The 21,438-nt window shown below is 42.5% G+C and overlaps 1 protein-coding gene across 1 annotated transcript in view; it reads right to left on the reverse strand.

Annotated features, from left to right (window-relative positions):
• Positions 1 to 57: 57 nt before the first annotated feature.
• SKOR2 (SKI family transcriptional corepressor 2) overlaps positions 58 to 21,438 on the reverse strand; it is a 26,877-nt gene continuing 5,496 nt past the window's right edge. Inside the window, exons 4-8 of the mRNA XM_085042159.1 lie at positions 16,131 to 16,196; positions 15,641 to 15,739; positions 11,356 to 11,423; positions 2,970 to 3,034; positions 58 to 734 (exon numbers count right to left, since the gene is read on the reverse strand). Of these exons, the coding sequence (XP_084898285.1) occupies positions 2,972 to 3,034; positions 11,356 to 11,423; positions 15,641 to 15,739; positions 16,131 to 16,196 (296 nt within the window). The 3' untranslated portion in view covers positions 58 to 734; positions 2,970 to 2,971. The remainder of the gene's footprint in view (positions 735 to 2,969; positions 3,035 to 11,355; positions 11,424 to 15,640; positions 15,740 to 16,130; positions 16,197 to 21,438) is intronic.

Genomic DNA, 21,438 nt, shown 5'->3' on the forward strand with positions numbered 1-21,438 from the left:
TAGACTTTTTATCCACATGAATGATAAAGAAACTACAACAGAGTTAAATACCTTTTTTGATAACAGTGATTATATTCTTAATTACACTCAATATTAAATTGTAAAATATTTCCAGAGGAGTACAATCGTAATTCATACAGCAGGCAAAATACCAGAGGAGGAAAGGGATGAGGGAGAGGGCTGTGAGAATCTCCAGACTGCTTTTAAAAAGCACTGTGTATGGCTAACGCTGCTCTATCCATCCATCCATCTGTCCACCCGTCCATCCAAACGTGGTTCTGGTCCATCTGGTGAGACGTTCATTTCCTTCCATAAAACAATCACTATTCCAAAGCAAAAGGTGAACTGGCAGATGTTGTCAGTGTCTGTGGCATTGAAAGGACCAGCAATTCCTTTCACAGCTTATCTGCACGACTCAAAAGCATTTTTTTTTCTATCAAGCTCAATAGTCCTTCTAAAAACACAAAGACTTAAACTTTGGTACCACCAAAAAAAAAAAGATATCAAGGACAGGCATTTTTTTTTGTTGTTTTGTGTTTACTAATAAATGGCTGCTACATTCTATTTGACATGGTTGTCCATGATACTATGAGGTCACTTGTCCTTAGGTTCAGAGGAACCTGATTTTTTTTTATTTAGATCCCCAAACACTTCCATTTCACAGTCTATATACAAGTCAGGTTTCTGACTGGGTTATAACTTATAAGGTAACAGCTGCAAAAGCTCCTGTGCTCCTGGGAATTGAAAAAAAAAGATAGGGAGAAAGAAAGAGAGAGAGAGAAAGTGTTACCAACATTAAGCCAAAGTTTGAGACACTCACAGAATTATGACATTTATTTACAACCCTAGAAAAAAGGGATACACATAGGTCACCTGCTCTAGGAGAATCCCCTGTGACTTTGATAGCTTCTGGGGGGTCTTGTAGAAATATCCACAATAAAGGTGAAGTGCAGCCTTTAACTGTCTGCAGTGCAATTAAACACAACCAGATGTGCTGTGAAAGGAGCACAGGGGGTCTGAGGAGCACAGGGCAGGAACTGAGCAAGGCTGAGGGTGTCCAGCATGGGCAGGGATGTGCAAACACATCCTGAGTAAACTCTTCTCCCTCTTGGCACATCGAGGACCTGGAATCGCTTGCGAACAGCAGAGTTGCGATTCTCCGCCTGGCTGGTTCAGCTTAGCAGTTAAGTAACAACTAATCTTTCAAAAGCATCAGGGCCTGCTTAGAGAAATCCCTGCTGTCTGCGGGGATGGTGTGCTGCTGGAAACAACAGCAGCAGCGTGAGGAGCTCATCCATCCATCCATCCATCCATCCTTCACCTCTCTGAATAAAAGCTCAGAACGCTCACTGCTGCCATGCCAGCACTGTCCTTGCAGGGACTGAGAGCTGATGGAAAGGAGAGCTGGGAACGAACTGTTCCTCTCCTCCAATGCTGCCATCCTCAGGCAGATTTTATTGTGCATCAAGCAGACAAGGCACTCGGGGCAGGACCTGCTGCTCCTCCTCTGGGGAGGCGTGCTGGTTTATTCAGGGTGTTCATGCTGCTGAATTCGTTTTAAATCAGCACTCAGACTGCTGTAGACTCGATTGGGAAATGCTGGCAGTCAGTGAGAAAGTGTGCACAAGAGGGCAAGAGAGACCATCTCGATGCTCAGATTAATCTCCTTAGCAGGCAGAGCTCAGGGCTGCAGATATTGGTTATCTGGGTACTCCGTACTTACTCCTGCTGTTCTTATTTTTAAGAATCTGCTTCTTCTACATCCCAGGCAAACCTCCATCATCTATACTATCAAGCCCTTCTCAGATGTCCCAGACTCTGGAACACCTCTATTTTCTGCATTACCCAGATCTCTGCATGAGAATATAGTATGAATAGCTCTTCTTTTTCTAATTCACCTGCTTCTCCTTGGGGATTTTTTTCAGTGAATCCACAAGCCAGATTTTATGGCATAACACAGTAGCAGGGCTACCAGCTTTTGGCATCTGTCTCCAATCCCTAATCTTCTTGTTTCACCAGGAAAAAACAAGGGAATGTCATTTAAGTGTTAAGACTTCAGCAACCAAAACTGGAATCTCCCAGGCCAGTGGTGATGGAGGTGCTGTTTCTACTAAATTAACATTTCTAATAAACAGTCCTGAATATGTAGTGTTTCATTTAGGAAGGCCCTGCATGTTAGCAGCAGGATAATTACCTTTTGCAGGACACTGAACTACAGAACCACAGTCAGTGGGGCTCTGTGAAACTCCCAAAACATACTGATATACTGCTTTTTCCTAAATATACTGATATACTGCTTTTTTTTTTTTCTAGAGCTGGAAGTGTTCCATTAAGTGCAGAAAAGCTCCTCCTGACCTTCAGTGTTAACATTTCTTTGCACTTTGAATGCCAAGATATTTTCCTCCTTCCACTGAAGGTACATTACCTTGGTGGCACTTTTCAGTGTCAGGAAAAGCACATGGTCAGGCAATTAGAGTCCCAGAATGGTTTGGGTTTGAAAGGACCTTAAAGATCATCTCATTCCACCCCCTGCAATGGGCAGGGACACCTTCCACTGTCCCAGGTTGCTCCAAACCCTGTCCAGCCTGGCCTTGGACACTGCCAGGGATCCAGGGGCAGCCACAGCTTCTCTGGGCACCCTGTGCCAGGGCCTCCCCACCCTCACAGCCAGCAATTTCTTCCTAATATTTAATTTAAAGCTACTGTCTTTCAGTTTCAAGCTATTGCTCTCTGTCCTGTCCCCACAGGACCCATGGGTCAGGTCCCAAAACTTGGTCCCACCCCAGTGAAACCTTGTAATTTGTGCCACTTCAGGCATCAGCTTCAGCACAACACCTGCACAGACAGGGCTTTGAAACCAGAATCAGCAACATAAAACAACAGAATGATCCTCTTAATTCCTCCAACGGCTGCAAAGAAAAACAGGCAGCCAGGTCAGGTGAAATGAAGTCTCTTTTTCACAGGCTCACCTTTAGCTTTTGCTGAGGTGTGCACCGAGCTTTTCTTTCCTGATCAAGCTTGCTGCATAGGGAATCTGGAATGACACAGAAACAAAGACACTGCTCAAGCCAAGGTCTGGCTAATGAAACATCCAAGCTGGAAAGCCCTGGAAATGAAAGGTTTTGTTTGCCTCCCAGAAAATGGGGAGGAACTGTAGGAAACAGCACTTTCAATTAACAGGTTGAACTCTTTATGAAAATGCAAGGAGGTTGAAGCAGTAATAAAATAAACATGGTCAGAATTAAAACAACAGACGATCTTAAAATTCAGTGTAAAAGATGCCTTCTGATGCTTTGTTTTTACCAGTTGCTGAGAAAGGGTGAAGCCACCTGTGAGATCATAAAAAATCAGCTGTCTGTGGCAGATCAGGCAATGCACACTGATCCCTGCACAGCCAAAATACAGCAGGCTGGGAGTGTGAGACTTCGTGTATTTATATCCTTGTAATTAGGAAGTTCATAATAGTTATCTCCAACTTGCACCAATCTGAGGGGAAGCCACTGAAGTGGAACAAATAATTAAAGAAAAACAGAGAACATGGGCATATTAGGGAACATAGTTATATTTAGAAACAAAGTGGGATGATGTGCTCATTGGCCACTGGGAATACATTACAGGGCTGCTCTTCTTCAGTGCTGGGCCTTTAGAATGCAACAAAACTAAATTGCTCTGAGATTTCTCCATAGCTGGCAATCCAAGTGGCTACAAATTCTTTGATGATGACTTTTGGAGGGACCACTGGAGGAATTCAGGCTGGGAGATCAAAAAAATCTGTGTCCCTACACTCCTAAGCGCTGCTGCACGCTGAGCTGACCTGCTTCTGCTGCCAGGCACTCCAGAATATGCTCACAAATAATGTCAAATATGTTACTGCAAGCTGACAATTATGTCAGCTGAAGTCAGGACCGAGGCCTTAACCTGCATGAGCAGCAGAAGGAACAGATGGGAAAATGCACAGAGCTCAAGCAACCTGCCCCACACACCTAATGACACAGTGAATTTGCATCCATATCCACTGACCCCACGCATTCTTGTACATCCCTGTTTTGATTTTAAATACATTATGCCCAGAGAGGATGTTTATATGAATTGTGCCCAGCATGTCTCTTGGCTGGGGTGAAGCAAAGACATTGAGAGACTTATCCATCCCTGCCTACCTTAATAAGGAAAAGAGGAGGGAAGGATCAGGGTGAGATGAGAGAGAGGGGGCTTCTGCAGCTCGAGAACTAACCCTGTAATTTCTTGGGAAAGGAGGTCAATCTGACTGAAAGCAGCAGAACCAGGAAGCAGCAGTGTCTGTGGATGGCTGAAAGCAGAAGCATTTCACAGGGGGACACTGCTTCCCCCCTGCACAGCCCTGGGAAAGGGGCAATGTGTGTGCACAAACCACTGATGATCAGAAAAAAACAAGATTCCAATGTTTTGCCTGACCACTCTTATAATCCCATCCCTTGACAGAAAATAAAAGGTATGAAGAAGCTTGTGGCCAGATCCCCCACCAAAAAACAGAGCTGTCCCCTCCATCATGTCCCCAGACAGAGCTGCCTTCAGGACACAGGTGCCTGCAAAGGCTGCCAAACTGCAGCAGAGAGGGGAGTGCAGAGATGCTGCTCCCCTGATCACCCATGGACACGGTTTGGATGCAAAAAGGAGCCACAAACAATCTGCACAAAAAACCAGCACATTCCAGCTGGGACCTGTGGTGCTTCACCAGCTGATTCTGCCTCTCTCCCACTCACGAAGGCCAACTTGGGTTTGCATGGCCACAAATTATATAGGACATCTCCCAAGCTGTACTGACCTAGATAATACAACGGGGTACATTCTGTCAGAAATTAACTGTTCTTAATCCACTTCTCTGCTATATTTGGCACATCGGCGTCTTCCTAATGTGTGGTGTTTTATCTGATCTCCCAGTAATAAAGGACAGTGGGAGAGGTGGGTGTCCAAGAGGGAAATGATTGCTTTCTCCATGAGTTAAATCACCTACAAAGTCATCTTCTATTTCTGTCGTTGTCAGAGCATTTGGTAATGGAATGGGGTTTAGGGCTCTTGGTGGCAAAACAGTTCCCTTCTGTGCATCCATGGGGACTGTTGTGAGGAGGACAGGATCAGCACTCAGGTGGGCAGGGAGGTGCAAAGGGTGAAAAGCACCCTTTTCAAAGGGTGCACAGAAATAACAGAAGTGCAGGCATCTTGGCTTTAAGCAGCAAGAAACCAGCTTCTCATGGCCAAGTCCACATTAGTAGGAAATACAACACAATGAGAGCAGATCTGAAGAGAAACCCCAGGAGAAATGCAATATGGACACTGTGTCTTTTTCCCTACAGGCTGACTCCAGTCTGGTCCTAGTGCCCATCAGGAACTGGAGCACACTGCTGTGTGCTTTTTTGGAGCAAATCCCCTTCTGTTCCACCTGGGTGGAATCCAGTCAGCAAGCCCTGACTCTGCTCCACAGCTCAAACCAAAGCACAGACAGTGGACAGCACTGGGGAGCAATTTCTGAAGCTCCTGTCTGATCCCTGTTGTACAAACTTGGATATCAAAGAAGCTTCAGCACACCATCCTCTTTCAGAGGCTTCACCTCTGCATCCCATCTCCAGTGAGGCATACAGTGATATATCACCCTGTCTTCTGCTGCCTAGAAAAGATATTTTGCACTCAGGCAATAGCAGGGGCTGGCTTGTGGCCTCTCTGTACATCCACATCCATTTCTGATCAGAATTTCTGCAGATTCTAAAGGAAAGGAAGCTTTCTGTTTAAGTTTCTACAAGGCATCCTTTTCTTTAACATTTGACTTTATTGGAGAAAGAGGCACAGCTCCATCCTATCAACCCAAAGCACACCCACATGTATTGTCAACACACAAGTTTTGCTCACCTGCCTTAAAAAACAACAACAACAACAACAACAAAATCAGTGGGAAATCAAATTCTGGTGAAAACAGCTCACTTCCCCGAACACAATCAGGGATGAGCCTTTTGAGGACACAGGACACACAGTTCCAGAAATGTTCTTTTACCTGTTATTATGTGTGTGCCTGTGAACAGGCACTTCAGCACAAGATGCCACTCGAGAAATGCGAGAGCCATTCTGCTGAACAGCTGTTTGCATCCTCGCCAAGGTCAAGCATTCTGCCTCCACTTCAGGCAGAGCACAGAAATCACAAATAGCACTGAAGCACTGCCATTTCCCATTTCCTGATTTTGAGACAGGCAGGCAGAGACTGAGCCCTCCATGCACAAAAATGTGGATATTTCTTGTTTGGGTAATGAATACATTAGTTGTACAAAAGCACCAGCTTTCCGTAAACAATGTGAAATAGGAATTAAAACCACTGGTGCTACTCTGAATTACAGTGTGACCCAGAGGAACATGCTCTCATGCCTCTGAAGATTTACCAACATTAGCACATGGTAGGTTTCTTAATTCTTTTAAACATTCCTTGTCAATCTCTAAAGATCTGGGTGAAAGATGATGCAGAGATGGAAATAGGTTTCTCAGAGAGATAGTTCCTGATTTATTTTATTGCCTGACTCTGAAGAACAGAGTTGATTTAAAGGAGCACTGAGAGGAGAAAGCCATAAAACACAGAGGAGTTCCAGATGGATCCAGTTCTGAGCTCTGAACATTATTATCAGCCCAAAGTGAGGCTAGCGAGGAGCAAGTCAGTTCATGGGAGTGTAACCTAATTAAAATACGCCAAACGAAACCAAACCAACATTTTTTCACCTAATCTGGAAAAACAAAGGCCTGCCTGAGTATTTCACATTTCTAATACATCTCAAAACCTGGTCACCTTTTACCCCAATGTAAAATTAGTGGGATTGATCATCATTTCATGGTCTAAATCACAATGGGTGATGAGCACCACCTGAGCTTTTCCTGGTGGATAGATCACCACTGAGGTCAACACTTCCTGAGAACCCACAAGGTTTGTACTTGTAAGGGACCTCTGAGAGAAAATTAAGAAAAGTCTCTCAGTTTGCAGGAGGCTTAAATTTCCTGCTTGGTGTTCTAATCCCTGTGGCCACCTTTGAGAGGGGTTTGTGAAAATATTAAAGGATAACAATTATCATGCTGGCAATGCTGCTTCTGATCTTTTTCTCCCCTTAGGCAGCCAGTAAGAAAGCTCATGGTTTGAAAATCTGGGACTACCACAGTTGCCCAGAAGACAGTATCAGACTGATACAGAGTCTCAGGCAGGAGCTGACTCCATACTTGCTTAGGGTGCTGGCCTGTCCCAGCAGGAGAATTCTGGTCTCATTGGACAGAAACCAAAAAATTTAAAAGCAGGTGAGCTCTTCTATGGCTGTACCAGATGTGTCATGGCAGAATTCACTCCATCCTGCTGGGCAGCAGTTCCTCCTCACTGGCCCTTACTGTACATCTCAATAACAAAAGCCAGATGATTCTCAGCATCTCAGAATCATTTAGGCTGGAAAAGATCTCTAAGATCATGGAGTCCAGCCATTCCCCCAGCACTGCCCAGCTCACCACTGACCCATGTCCCCAGGTGCCACATCCACGTGGTTTTTACACCCTCCAGGGATGGGGATTCCACCACTGCCCTGGGCAGCTGATCTCAGTGCTTGACAGGCAAGAATTTTTTTCCTAATATCCAGTTTAAACCTCCCCTGGCACAGCTGGATCCACAAACAAAATCCGTATTGTATATATGATCTCCATGTACAGCCCTATAGCTGGCCAGTTTGGGACACAATACCTTGTATGAGGAGGAAGAGAAAAATACATTCAGAGATCCATTTTCTTGTTAAATATGATTGGCTGTTTTTTAGCACTCTGAGAGCCATGCACACACAGGTTGCAAAACTTCCTGGTGGCTGCTTCAGACACTCTGAAAACTCTGAAAACTGAAACACAGGAACTTCCACCAGAACATCAGGAAGAAATTCTTCACTAGAACAGTCTGCACAGAGAGGTTGTGAGATATTCAAAACCTGCCTGGAAAACTGTGCTGAGTAATGTGCTCTGGGGCACTCTAACCGAGCAGGGAGGTGGGACTAGATGACCTCCAGTGGTTCCTTCCAGCCTTCCTCATTCTGTGATTCTCATCAAAACTCATGGTCCCACAACATCCTGCTGCTCCAGCAACCTACTAAGCCAGGCTGCATCCAAAAAACCCACCACTGAAGATGTGAGAGAACAGCACCCACCCCGTTCTCCCAGTGACCTGAACCTTACTCCTGCTTCTCAGGAAGCCATAAAATGTTATTATTTTTCCGTTCCGGGGCGGGCGGAGCAGCCGAACGAACCCGCATCGATCCAACTCTGCTTTGAGCGAAGCTTCGAACGCGGAGCGCTCAGGTGCAGTGGCGCCCGCGGGACGGCAGAGGGCAGCCGCGGGCCGCGCTGGGACCATCGCTCCCAAATCGGGGACGAATCTCCCCAAAATCGGGACGAATCTCCCCAAAATCGGGACGAATCTCTCCAAAAAGGGGACGAATCTCCCCAAAATCGGGGGCAAAAAGCGTCACTGCCAGCATTCCCCACCGCCCGGCCACAGGGCACGAGCTTCAGGTCAGGCTGCAGTGGGTTCTTCTGATAGAAAGTTTTCGAATGCAATGGTATTTGGCTAACTCCTTTCCGTGGTTAAGTTCGGCTTGTTTTATTCCAGACATCCCCGAAACAGGCCAAGGCAGTTTATTTTAAAGTCTGGTTGTTCAGTTTAGAGTAAGTGAAATTATTACTCTGGCAAAACCTGCCTCTGGTACCCACAGTTTTTCGGGATAAGGGAATCACAGAATCATTTAGGATGGAAAAGCCCTCCAAGATAATGAAGTCCAACCATTCCCCCAGCACTGCCCAGCCCACCACTAACCCATGTTCCCAACTGCCACATCCACACAGCTGTTAAATCCCTCCAGAGATATTCAGGAAGGACTTATTTAAGTTGTATAATTCTTCAAGAGTGAGAAGAGCCAAAAAAACCCTGTGACTCTGGGTGTCTATATTGTTTGCAAAACAATTTTTAAAAGCAATTAAGCCAAATTCTGTGCTTAGTTACACCAGTAAATTTTGAGTTTCGCACTATAAACGCATACACCTATGAAGATTTAAGAAGAACTAAGATTTAAGTATGTATTAAACATTTCCGCTTTTCTCTTTGCATTTCTATTTTAACAGGAAAATTAGGTTAAAGCCCTGTTAAAGTAGTAGTGCAGCATCTCATTTCCAAAGAAAATACTAACCTGCCCCTGTTAAAAACAAAACAGCAACAGCAACCAAACAAAAAAATCAAAAGCAGCCATGCTTTTTTTGTGTTCTGCAGCAAAAGCTTTAACTCATCCATGGCATCATCCAGGAAGGCCGAAGCAGTTCTATCATTACCACATTCAGTTCATTAATCTTAATTCCAGATATAAATATACAAGATATGTTCACATGAATGAATTAAAGCAACTGCAGGGATTATCACCTCAAAAGTGCTGACTCCATTTCAGTTATCAGCCAAAACATCTCTGAAGATTTCTGCACCCATCTTAAACAAACACACTCCTTATTTGCAGCAGTCTCTCAGGTTTTCATACAAACATCTTTTTATCAGTCTCACTGGTCACAACCTGCCCCACAAATACGAGCATAAAGACTTAGTGATGACTTGATAACATTTCTATTAGCAATGATTGAACTCAGGCAGCTGCAGTGAGTGAAGAGGTCCTGAGTTGTTGGTGCAGTACATTAAATGCTGAAACTATTCCCTGTAAGTCCATTCAGACAGCTCTGTTTAATGATTAAATGACTCTAAGTCTGTCCATGTCACACGTCAGTAAGTGAAAAGGGTGTGAATTACTTGATCATATTACTTTTCCTGCCCAGGAAAATCACGGAAACCACCACAGCTGGCTTGCTGGAGGTCTGGGATATCCAATTTCAGAAAGAACTTCACAACTGGACAAGGTGCATGGCAGAGGTGACCCATTCCCTCCCTGGGAGGCAGAGTTAGCTCCAAGTTCAGCTGACACTAGAGATAAAAGCTGGGGTAAACCCGTAAACTTTGTGCTTAAAAATGCCTTGCAGCAGGAAATCCCACTGGTCAGCTGTCTCAAGTCCAAAGCAGCAGGGGAAGTACTTTTCAGGGTGGTATCCAAATCAGCATTTTCTGTGACAACAAAATTCACAGCTCTGCCTGGCATCGAGAAGCAAAGGGGACCACAGTAACACCTGGACACATTAAAGGAAAACAGCAGAGACCAACTGCAAAAGAATACCCAGAGATGTTCTGGACTTGAGTTTCCTCCACAACCTCTTTCAAACACCCTCCATCTCTCATTGAGATCTCTGAAGTCAGCAGGAACGGGGCGTGAAGGTTCGGCAGCTCTAAAAATAAGGCCAGTCCTAAATGCCTCTAAACATTGGACACAAGTTTGACAATCCTGGCCTTCAGCTTTACTTTTATGTCCTAACCCATCAATTAGAAAATGACAGTACCAGGAGGCTGGGCAGTGCCTTCTCCGCATCAGAGCCCCGTGACAAGCAGAAAGAAAATTCAGATGCTGAAGCACAGGGCTGGTTCAGGGAAGTGGGATACCTAGCAAAGTTGCCTCAAAAAAAAAAAAACCAAACCGAAAAAAACCCTGTTGAGCAACGACAGACTGATCACAGAGAAAGCACCAGCAAAGCATTAGCTGGCAGCCTCACCATGCCATGCTCTTGAAAACACACTAAGCACTGTTTGAGTGTGAAACAGCTTCCCGTGCTCCAGCCCCTTTGCTTGCACCGGATTAAGAACGTCAAGTTTTCAAAACAACACAGCCGAATGAGATGATCTAGAGCTGCACTAACGCACAGGCAAAATCCCTGTTGGTTTTAAAATAACAAGCAAGAGACCCAACAGTAACGTGTGCCTGCGCTGAGCTGTGTTTTGGCAACTTGATCCTTTACTGCTGAGTTAAGCACTTCTTCTAGTGCCTGAAATGAGAAAAAGGCACATCCTAAGGTTTATTTGCTGGTGAGAAGCTGGGATTGAGCAGATTCCCTACCGAGGGCTGAAATGCACCTCTTGGCAGCTCACACGAGGTAGAAACATTTAACTGCTCAAGGTTTACTGATTCACTCCTCCCCTCTCCGCAGAAGCACCTCTCCGTGTTGAGTCAACACATTTTGTTTAGTTGAAACGTGAAGACCCATCTGGTTACTGTATGAAAGTAAATCTCCAGGTAATTAGGCTCTAAACCAGCTGAGAACTGCGTGTTTACCTCTCACAAAGTATAAGGCAATAAGACCTTGGTAATGGTGCATCTGCACGGCTCACAAAGGAAAAGTTTGAGGTGTGCGATGGAAAAATACAAAATAGCAGCTCAGAAGGTTTTTTAGCAGAGAGAGCAAACTTACGATTTGTAGCTGCTGCACCATTTCTTCCCTGTACGCCAATTCCCGCTTCATCTGATCTTGAAAATTATCTGTATGAGAGGGAAAAAATGTAGGTGCAGTAATTAAAACAGAGACCATATAGAAATACTGACACACATCAAATTAAATCAAACCCGGTCACTACTGAGGGACCATGAAGCATTACAGAAGTCCTTCACTCAATTAAAACACATGCCTAACAAAAAACTATCTAATGAGAGACACCATTGACAACAGAAAAAATGTGGAAAAATTAGATGTGGCTACTTCCCCAATGAGAAAACGTAGGATGCTAAATTTGTGTTGCTAGCATTTATTCCCAGCTATTTTCCTCCATGGCAAGGCTCTGCAGTCATTAGTCAAACTTCTGCAAGCCCTGAAGAGAAGAGCAAAAGCTGCTCTTCTTTGCTTTGGCATAAATCTGTTGACATCAACAACGATGTCCAACATGTGAGAGGAGAAAGCGTTCAAGGATGCAGGGTTTGATTTGTAGTTTGTAGCACAGTGCTGACGGCTTTGAACAAAACTAAAGCTCCATAAACAGTGACGTGGAATTTGGAAGGGAAAAAGTCTTTGAAAGAGAGATCCTGGGCAGCTGGGTTATAGCACAGCCCAGCCTTCCTGCTCCAGTAGATCCTCACTCCCTGACTTTCCTCCTAAATAACCATTTCAGACAAAACTTAATTTGGTAGAAAATTAACTGATGCTCTGTATTCCATAACATTCCTGTTGGATGGTGGGAGAAGTATAAACAAAATTATTGACAAGAACCAAATAACTTGAAGAGCTGCCTGATGCAGGTCTGGGTGCAAGGATGGGCTTTTAAATGGAAGAGGAAAGAAAACCCATTCCAAGCAGTATCATTTTGATTTGCCTAACAAGCCTGTCCTAGAAGAAAGTACAAGAGCTTGTTCTGTCACCCTCTTCACACAAGAACTTTGTCCTCTCTGAATGATGAGCTAAAGTTGTTGTTTAAAAGGAAAGGAGGCAGGAAAAGAACAAGGAAACAAAGAAACTGTGAGAAATTTTGGCAGGCTTAAGCCATCAGCCAGAACAACCATGCAGAAAAGTATATGGAGAGATTATCTCAGTGAAGGTCTTCAGATTTCAAGTAAATTCCCACAGAACTTTTAAGCCTATTGCCTCTATTCTGACCTGATCAGAAAAATAAGCCAACAAAAATAAAGCAGATTTACAATTCCTCTTTTCCCAGCCTCCAAAAAATCATGCAATACAAAAAGGTAACTGCCTTTTATCCTGGTCACTAAAATCTGATAGTTACAACTGAGATCCCCCAGCTTCACTCTGGGTAGGCTTTAAGGAGAAATTTTCCTTTTTTCCTCAACACTTTCCTTCTAGCGGCCTTTTCATGGGCTCATCACCTCTCCAAACAAACAGCTCAGGAATCTTGCTCAGTCCTGCATGGCCAATGTCCAAGCTCACAGTGGAAATGGAGTGTTAATGGTAGGGACAGCGTTTTTTTTTTCCAGCAGCATTTATCCGAGTCCAAATGCTCACAGACAAAGCCATAAGCAGTACCCAGGAGAAAAGATATGAATATTTAAATAGCTTTCTTAACACAAAATTAAATACTTTAAGTACCCAGACTGCATCTCCGCCATTTTATTGCCACATTGTTTAAATGCAGATGGACAAAATGCAGAGCAGCCAACACTGAGGGTACAAACCAGCTCAGGGTTCCTGCCCTGTCACCAGGCAGAGGTGTCTTTTATTTCTACCAGGGCAGCAAATACTTTGATTTTTTAAAAATGTGATTCTATTCTGTTCTGTTCTGTTCTGTTCTGTTCTTTCTGTTCCATTCCATTCTACTCAAGTGATCTCTTCATTGAGAGATCTTAAAGGCAAAGGAAAATTTCACCTACAGTTTTAGGTACAGCAGCAATGTGAAAAATACTGCAGAAGACAAGGTCTTGCTGTTCTATAAATTATCACAGTCCGTGTTTCAAGCAGGTACAAGAAGCCACGGAGAACAGAACAGCACAGCACTGCTAGGAGAGCTTGCAAAGGAAGCTCAGTTTTCATTTAACAGTGATTTCCACGAGGAGAACTCTGAAACCAAGCAGCATTTACTGCACAGCCCTGCTGTGGGTAGTGGCTGTGAAGGTGTAACACCCCAAACGTGCTCAGTTTCAAGTGGAAGACCCAGAAAAGGTGACTTTGGAGTTACCTGCAGATAACCCGACAGACGCATTTTCTAGAGAGAAATAATATTGCCTTCCACATCTCATGTGTTGCCTCCCAGCTAAAACAGGGATGAGTTTTCCCCTATTTCAAAAACACTAAGAAGACTTAAAAGTCAAAGTCTTCTTATTTACCCAAACAGGACAAAGGACAGGGAGAACCATCAGAGAATTACCCTGGCAGTGTGTTTTTGTCCTTGGCAGCTATAGGGCTGGGACAGAGTTCCCATTTCCATGGCTGATGCTGCAAGGAGCCTGACTGGGATACAAAACATGTTACCTGCCTGCTCATCAGTCCCTCCTGCAGGCTCAGGTATTTCCAAGCCTCAATGAATCCATCAATATAATTTAAATTTTACCTTAACTTTCCTTCATCTTAGTCTTTATCCTTATCCTGGATCTCCAAGGGCTTCTCTCCCTGACTGTTCCCTACCCAAGACACCTGAGGCAGTTTGTAACTGGAAAAATCTGGCAAAAGAGTTTCTAATACCTGACCTACAGCAACAGCCTGGAACAGCCCCCGTCACTTGTGCTACAACACATACTGCACTAGAGGACAGAACACCCTTACCATGGGTTTACACTGATTTGCTTTACAAAGACCCTTTTCTCTTGTTTTATTACATGTGGAGGAGGGGTGGGATTTTTTGGTAAATCTAAATCTGTAAATAGGCTTTACGGTCACTTGTAGATATTGTTTATAGCACATTATCTGTTTTCTATTTTAATCCTGAAGAAAATTGACCACTACTTTGTGGTACATTGAAACCACATATTTTTCAAGCCAGCATACAGCAGTCACCACTTCCTTGGTCGGCCGTACTTGTTCTTTTCTTTTATTTGAATTGTATTTCATGTGGTTTAATTGCAGTGTTTATTTACATGGCAAAGACAGAACATTAATTTTACTGTAGAAGAACAAAAGGATAAATAAGAGACTTGAATGGCAAAAGCCCAAGATGCCATTTCACCAATACCACACAGCAGCGTTTTGATCTCCACGAATTATTTGAAAATTACCTCACTCCAAACCCAAGTAATGACTGGATTTATTCTGAAGGATGAGGTTATGCTCCTTTCATTAATATCTGTATCATGTCAAGCGGCTCCTCTTTATTTATGGAGCTGTCTACATATTTCAATATTTGGGCTAGAGATGGAGTCATTGCCATAGTCCTTGCACTTCCTTGCTTCCCTGAATTTACCTATCTGATGCTACAGAAAGGGGACAAGCATAGTTTCTTTGGACAATACAAAAATGCTGTCTGTCCTTTTTCGGTGGGATCATCCTGATCTAGTTGGGATTTCTCCTAGAAAAATCCTTCCCCCATTGCTCCAATGTCATTCAAAGGTCCCAGACAAGGGGTCTTTTCCCATATCCCTGTATCAGCCCAACCTTATGGCAGCTTCACAAAAACCCTACTAAATGCCCATTTCATTTTATTTAAGACATGCCCCATGCATTCCATCACCCTGGACAGCAGCACCTCGCTCATCAGCTGTGGTGAAAGGATCATCTCAAATGGCCTCTCTCAATGGGAAAAATCCAAACAGGTATTTCTACTCCCTAAAAAGGCCAAATCAGTTCTCCAGCAACAGCTAGAACCTCCTGGAAATTAGTATTAAGAACCTCCTGGAAATGAGTATTGATCATCTTGTCTTCAAAGGCCCCTGAAAAGTTGGTTATGACCACCAAGATCACCATGAGGCCCCAGACACGTTTCTGTCTCCTCACTCTATTCTGTGTTGCCAAAAGTAGTGGAATGTACACCAAAACAAACATCCAGCTTTGTATTTTCCCTACAAAAGACCTGCCTGGGCAGCTGCAAAGCCACAGCAGAAGTGTCAGCATAGAATAACGGAATGGTTTGGGTTGGAAGGGACCTTAAAAATCCCCTCATTCCAACCCCCACTGTCCCAGCTTGCTCCAAGCCCTGTCCAACCTGAACTCAGCAGAACTAAACCCAAAATCATGGCAACACAGCTGAGAAACCTCCTAATTTTGTCAGCCTGACATCAGCCAAGCACACATGCACAACACCAAAACCACAGATTTTGTGTCTTACTGAAGACTGGGAAAGATGCGTTTCCTTTCAACACCTGGAATTCCTGCTCCAGCCTTCTCCGTAGGTCGATCTGCTCAAACAAAACCTTCTGGAGTTCCTCTAACAAAGAGAAAAAGTGGTTTTGATAATCTGTATAAATAATTCTTGAAAGAGCAGTTGCAGAGCAATTCATTACTCTAAGACAAAATATTTTAGGGCTTATTAAAAAAAAAAAAAAAAGTGTTGCATAGACCTGCCATAGATTTTGTGCAGAAAGCCATGAATATAAATCAATGTAATATATTATTTTAAAGTATTATATTACAGTGTCATGTATTGATTGATATATATGCATTAATCTCAATTATATCCACCCAAAGGTCCATATATTATTCATATGTTACTTGACAAGCTTAAAATATGGTGCAGAACAAAAGTGCCCCCTATTATCCTCATATTCTATTAAAACAAAGAGCAGTTTTATAATGTAAGAGGCCCTTATTTATTTTACCTTTCCCCATATTTTCCACATCCTTCTTCAGAGAATGAGGTGAATTGGTTTCTTGTGTGTGTTCTCCTTAAAAAAGAGAAAGAAAAAAGTTATTGATTTACTGATTGTTCTTTTTGTCGGTGTTGTCCTTCCTACGCATCCACCTCAGAGAATCTAGAGAGGAAAGAAATGGGGAAAAATATAAAGAAAGAGTAAGATCAGGCTTTATCTACAAATTTCTGGGTGTGCAGCACAGATATTTGCAAACTCTAATTTTCTTCTAGTTTGGTGAAGTACCTGCCTACATCGTGGCCTCTTGCAGACAATAGCTGATGTAGAGCTCTTCTTGCTGAGCTCATTCCTCCTTTCCCTCTAACCCCTCTTGCAGATGCCCTTATCAGAGAATAACTGGGAGCAGGCAGAGGAAAGGGGAGATCCTTCTCTTCAGTCTCATCTCCTCTCTACAGGAAACCTGTGCTCTCCATCTGGGCAGGACCCTGTTCCAAAATCCACAGGCAAAATGCCTTTTTGCCTCCATCAGCTCTTCAGCTTTATCATCTTCCAGAACTCCACGGCATGGATGTGTTGCAACTGGATATAATTTATATCCAGCTGAGATAAAATTGACATTAGTGGTATTTGCATCTAAAGGATACAGCTCTGAGGTCGGCCAATTGGTGGACTTCTGTCTTAGGTTGCTCACATCAACTTTTAATGATATTATAGTACAGAATTTTCTATATAAGAGAATTTGGCTCTTTCCAGATATGCGCTGCCTACTTCCTTCAGCCTTTTTTGTCTACAAATTAAACTAAAAGAAAAATAAAAATCACAAGTCGTTAAGTTCACCTGAATGACAGTTTGACTTAAAAACAGAACCTTCTGACAAAAGGTGTTATTTTCGTTATCCTCTGGAACTGCAACATTTTTTCTGTGACTTCTGTGCATTGGGTTTTTAACAAAAAATTATGAAAAACTTTTTAAAAAAGAATAAAATACCACTTCAGCTGAAATTGATAGGATATTTTCTGTTATTTACAGATGAAGTAGAAATGAACTCTCAATAGTTAAGAAAATATTTGGTAAATAACCAATTATTGAACTAATTGGATTAATTCTTATTTTAGGCCAGCCAGTAAATACACATCATTAACTCTACTGATCAGTAATCACAAGACACATAGATATAAATCTATTTGTGTGTTTATGTATTTGGAAGATAGGATCATGGAGAAAACATCTTGGGTTTTGATGTTTCATTTGGTTTTGCTTCTTTTTAAAAAATAAATCCACAGCACTGAATAGGTTATGACACAACAGACAACAGTTAGTTTTAAAATTATTGTGTCATCGCAATAGGCTAATTTTAAAGTCGAATTGGAAAGTCTTGCAATAGATGTAGTCAGAAATCTTTTTGCAAAACGTTTGTTTCTGTTTTTAAAAATCGATGCAATCCTATATCCAGTAAACCTTGAAGTCATATTATATGAAACCTATCCAGTAGCTCTGCATTTTAGCATCTGCTCTCTCTTCATTCCGTACAAAAAAGCCAAAAGGCAACCACTCATTCAGGCACAGACATTTACACAACTGTTGTCTGGTGCCAGCGATTCCATTTAAAAAACTTGTTTATGTAACGTGGTGATTTAAAAAAAAAATAATTTTGGTGGGATATTTGGTAAAAACAGTGTTTTCTGCAGGTGAGTTGTTCCACCACAGTAAGAGATATAGGGAGCTTAAAAATAATCACCTTTCGGGCAGTGGTCTGAGGAGTTTCACAATGTAAAATGGGTTTGTTGGGCTTGGATTTTTTTTTTTAGCTAGCATCATTCTTTTTGAAGCTAGATGGCTAACAAACCAAAATATTTTGTTAGATAAATCAGGGTGCACTAAATCAAAAGGGAGGAATTTAAGCTTAGGAAGGGCGAATTCCATTTCTTCCATCGAGGTGTCCTTTTCTGAGCTTTTTACATGCCACTGTGAGGGATAACAGGCTCACAGACAGGAGGTAACTGGATTTTTCAAGCAGGAGGTAGGGAAAGGGGAAGAGGCTGGAGTGAGGTGACAACACAGCTCTTCCCCACTTGCTCGGTTGAGCTCCCAGAGCTGTATGGCTTGAGGTTGCTCACTCGCCGGGACAGAAAGAACTGCATCAAAATGAAAATAAGGGCATGCAGCATGAAGAATAACTTCCCCAGCATCTGCAGCCTCCCCACTAAGCTACTGAAAAGGTCTATTAGAAAATCCTCCATCCTTGCACCTGAAATAAGTAAAGAATGGGACTGGAAAAATGGAGGTATTTAAAGGCAAAAGGCAGGATATACGGTTTCAAGGAATAATTGCATTTCTAAACGGCTTTCTGATGTTAAAAAAAAATAATAGTCTCAACATTATTATTGTTAACAGCAATAATAATCAGATGGGTTTCACCTTTCCTGTCCCCCTGAAAATGATAATCAGGAGCCTGCTCTTCTCCATTTTTCCATACTTCCCAGAGGCCTCATCACACGTTGTGTACTGTTCTGTCTTAATTGAAAGGGAGGAGGTATTGAATATTTAACCAGCTTCCTTTCTCTTAAATGTTAATTAAAAGCTAAATAGGTGTTTAAAAACAAACAAACAGAAAGCCCAAAGAATTTTAATCAGTCTAAGAAAAAATCACTTCCCCTCCTAATAGCTCCACCATAACTCTCTCGGGTCTTGTCTGCACACAAACTTGTAGCATTTAGAGCAGCAGGACTGAAAGCTGTGTCACTCCCCAGTGTGGACACAGAGATTTCCTGTAGGAAAGGCTGTTTCAGTTTGTTCAGAAAAATCAAACAGCTCCTCACCCGCCCAGTTGGATGGGGGAAAGAGGGTGAAATATTTGCAGACCATTTAAACCACCGCAGCGAAAGCTTTGGGTGCTGCTGTTCTTCCCGACGAGCTCAGGCGCACAGATATTGCTTTTCTGGACTAAAAGAACACATGGCTTTCTTTACCAAGAGTGTGAACATCCACCCATGGTGGACACCTCGAAATTACGCAAAAATCAGCTCTGTGGAAGACAGAGGTCCCGGTGTGGATGTTGGCACAACCTCAGCTCTTGCGATGCTGCCATTCTATCAGCTCTACATCCACCTGAGTGCTTAGGATTTTCATTTTTAATATTTGAATTTTTAACATTTCTGAACTTATCCTCTTCAAAAGAAGTGCATTTTGCCCTCACTGTAAAAAAAAAAACAAACAACAAGCCAGACATAGCCAGGTTGCCCCTTCATGCTTTGCCACCTCCTGCAATCATTCCCAGGAAGCTCTCAGAATGCTCTCCGAAAAAGCAGCTAATAAATTCCACACTGTCCCAGACAACTCAAAGTGCTGACTTGTCCAGCACAGAGCCTGGATGGTCTGGGAACATAATTCCATTCTCCTGGCTCTATGCCCCAAACCTGATCCCCAACTCATGCCCTCCACGAACCTCACCACACCTGCAGTTTCAGACCACATCATGCTTCATCTCTGCTTCATCCCTGTTATTCCACATCACCACATCTCTGCTTCATCCCTGTTATTCCTGGACAACAGCTGTGCTTTCCAGAGTACACCACATCTGCCAAAATCTCTGCACCACAGCCCTGACACCGTGAAGCCCACAGCACTCCTGGTCTATCATAACTTGGACAACCATGAGTATCTTCAGCTGGAGAACACGCTGCCTGCAGACACAACAACCACAACAAAAAAAGTGCTGGTATCTCCTGGATATAAATATATATAGATGTATACATTTATATCCATTTAAAAATATACAGGCAGATGTGAACCAGCAGACTTTCAGCGCTCCAGAGGCTCCCTCTGCATCTGAAATTAATGACTCGCTCTAAGACATGGAGAATTCTTACATATGTCCTGAAGAAATTCTAAACTTATTGAAAATATTCATGCATCCTGCATATTCATGTCAATTTTGGGGGGGAATAATCAATAGGATATTCAGGACTTGGCAAAATATGCCTACTTTAGGAAACTCAATAAGCATCTTTTAAGTGTTTTTGTGCACCGGGGCTTAAAAAATCTGGAGTTTCAAATGGCAATTTGCCCCCAAAAGTGATTTAAATTTAAAACAAACTAGTTCTTTTTTATGCCCAGATAAATCCTCATTTGTAACATCCATTTGAAGTTTAAAACATGAACATCTGATTAAAAAACATCCACATTGAAGTACTAACAGCTAGAGGGGAAAAAGAGTTTCAGGATTTGAAACCAAACACTCAAAAACCTAGGCATGACCAAACTAAAAATATAAAATATTTTAAAAATATAAGAAATCAGTTGGCTTTTGGTCTGATCATTATTCATACATCTGAGAACTATTTCATAATTTTATTTTAGAAGCACAAGAGATAGAAAATTTCTAATTCTTGGTTTATTTTAAATGGAGAGCAATACGCTCACCAGGTTCCAGAAGAGGAGGCTTTAAAAAAATGAGCAAAACACACCTAATATTAAGAAACCTGTGAAAAAGAAACAAATTCAACAATGATCCACCCTCTTTTAATAATTAAAAGAGAGTTCCCAGGCTCCTTAGTAATAACAGATGAGAAATTAGAGAAATAGTAAACAAGGATGCAGTCCTACAGTCCGTCTGCAGATTTGTCTGTCATTTATTTAGACACAATCTTATCTATTAATATGCAGTGCTGGATCCCACATCTGAAACTTCATCGTCTCGACTTTTAACTTCTTTGGGGGTTTTTTGTGAACATCTTCCATAATAAAATTTAAAGTAATTTAACTGCTGTATCCAATGCTTTCCACTTATCCCAGTTAAGACTACACAATCATCCAGTCTGCTATATAATAAAAGCTGGGCTGGTTTCAACCCACTATGAAGTATTTTAAATCTACAAAAATTGCAGTATTTGTAGAGTTGCCCTGAAAATATAGTTAAGAGTAAATAAAGGAGACCTGGCTCACCGTTTCCAGCCTGAATTTTCCTGAAACTGCCTTCCAAAGCATTTTTCACAGACCAAAAAATAAAATAAGGGAAATTACAGCAATATTTGAGAAGCTGACTTCCAGCTGTTATTAACACCCAGTTTTAGGGCTCCCCTTTCTCATTAAAACAGATTAATAATTAGATTGGCTGAGGAACAGCTCACAGAACTCTACTTCTGTTTAAGCAACACGCAGCCTTGCAATGTTCTCCTACCCTTCAACTCCCACCGAGGAAGGAGGGTCGGGATGGCAAACCCAAGGAAAATAGACCAGTTACATAAGTTAGTCACAGTTACCTCCCAAAACTGCCGTGGGATTTTGAACAATTTCGAGCTCTTTCCAAGCACTGCCT

This window comes from Lichenostomus cassidix, chromosome Z (genome assembly GCF_008360975.1).
Source record: "Lichenostomus cassidix isolate B80296 chromosome Z, HeHo_3.0, whole genome shotgun sequence".
In the NCBI taxonomy this organism is placed as follows: domain Eukaryota; kingdom Metazoa; phylum Chordata; class Aves; order Passeriformes; family Meliphagidae; genus Lichenostomus; species Lichenostomus cassidix.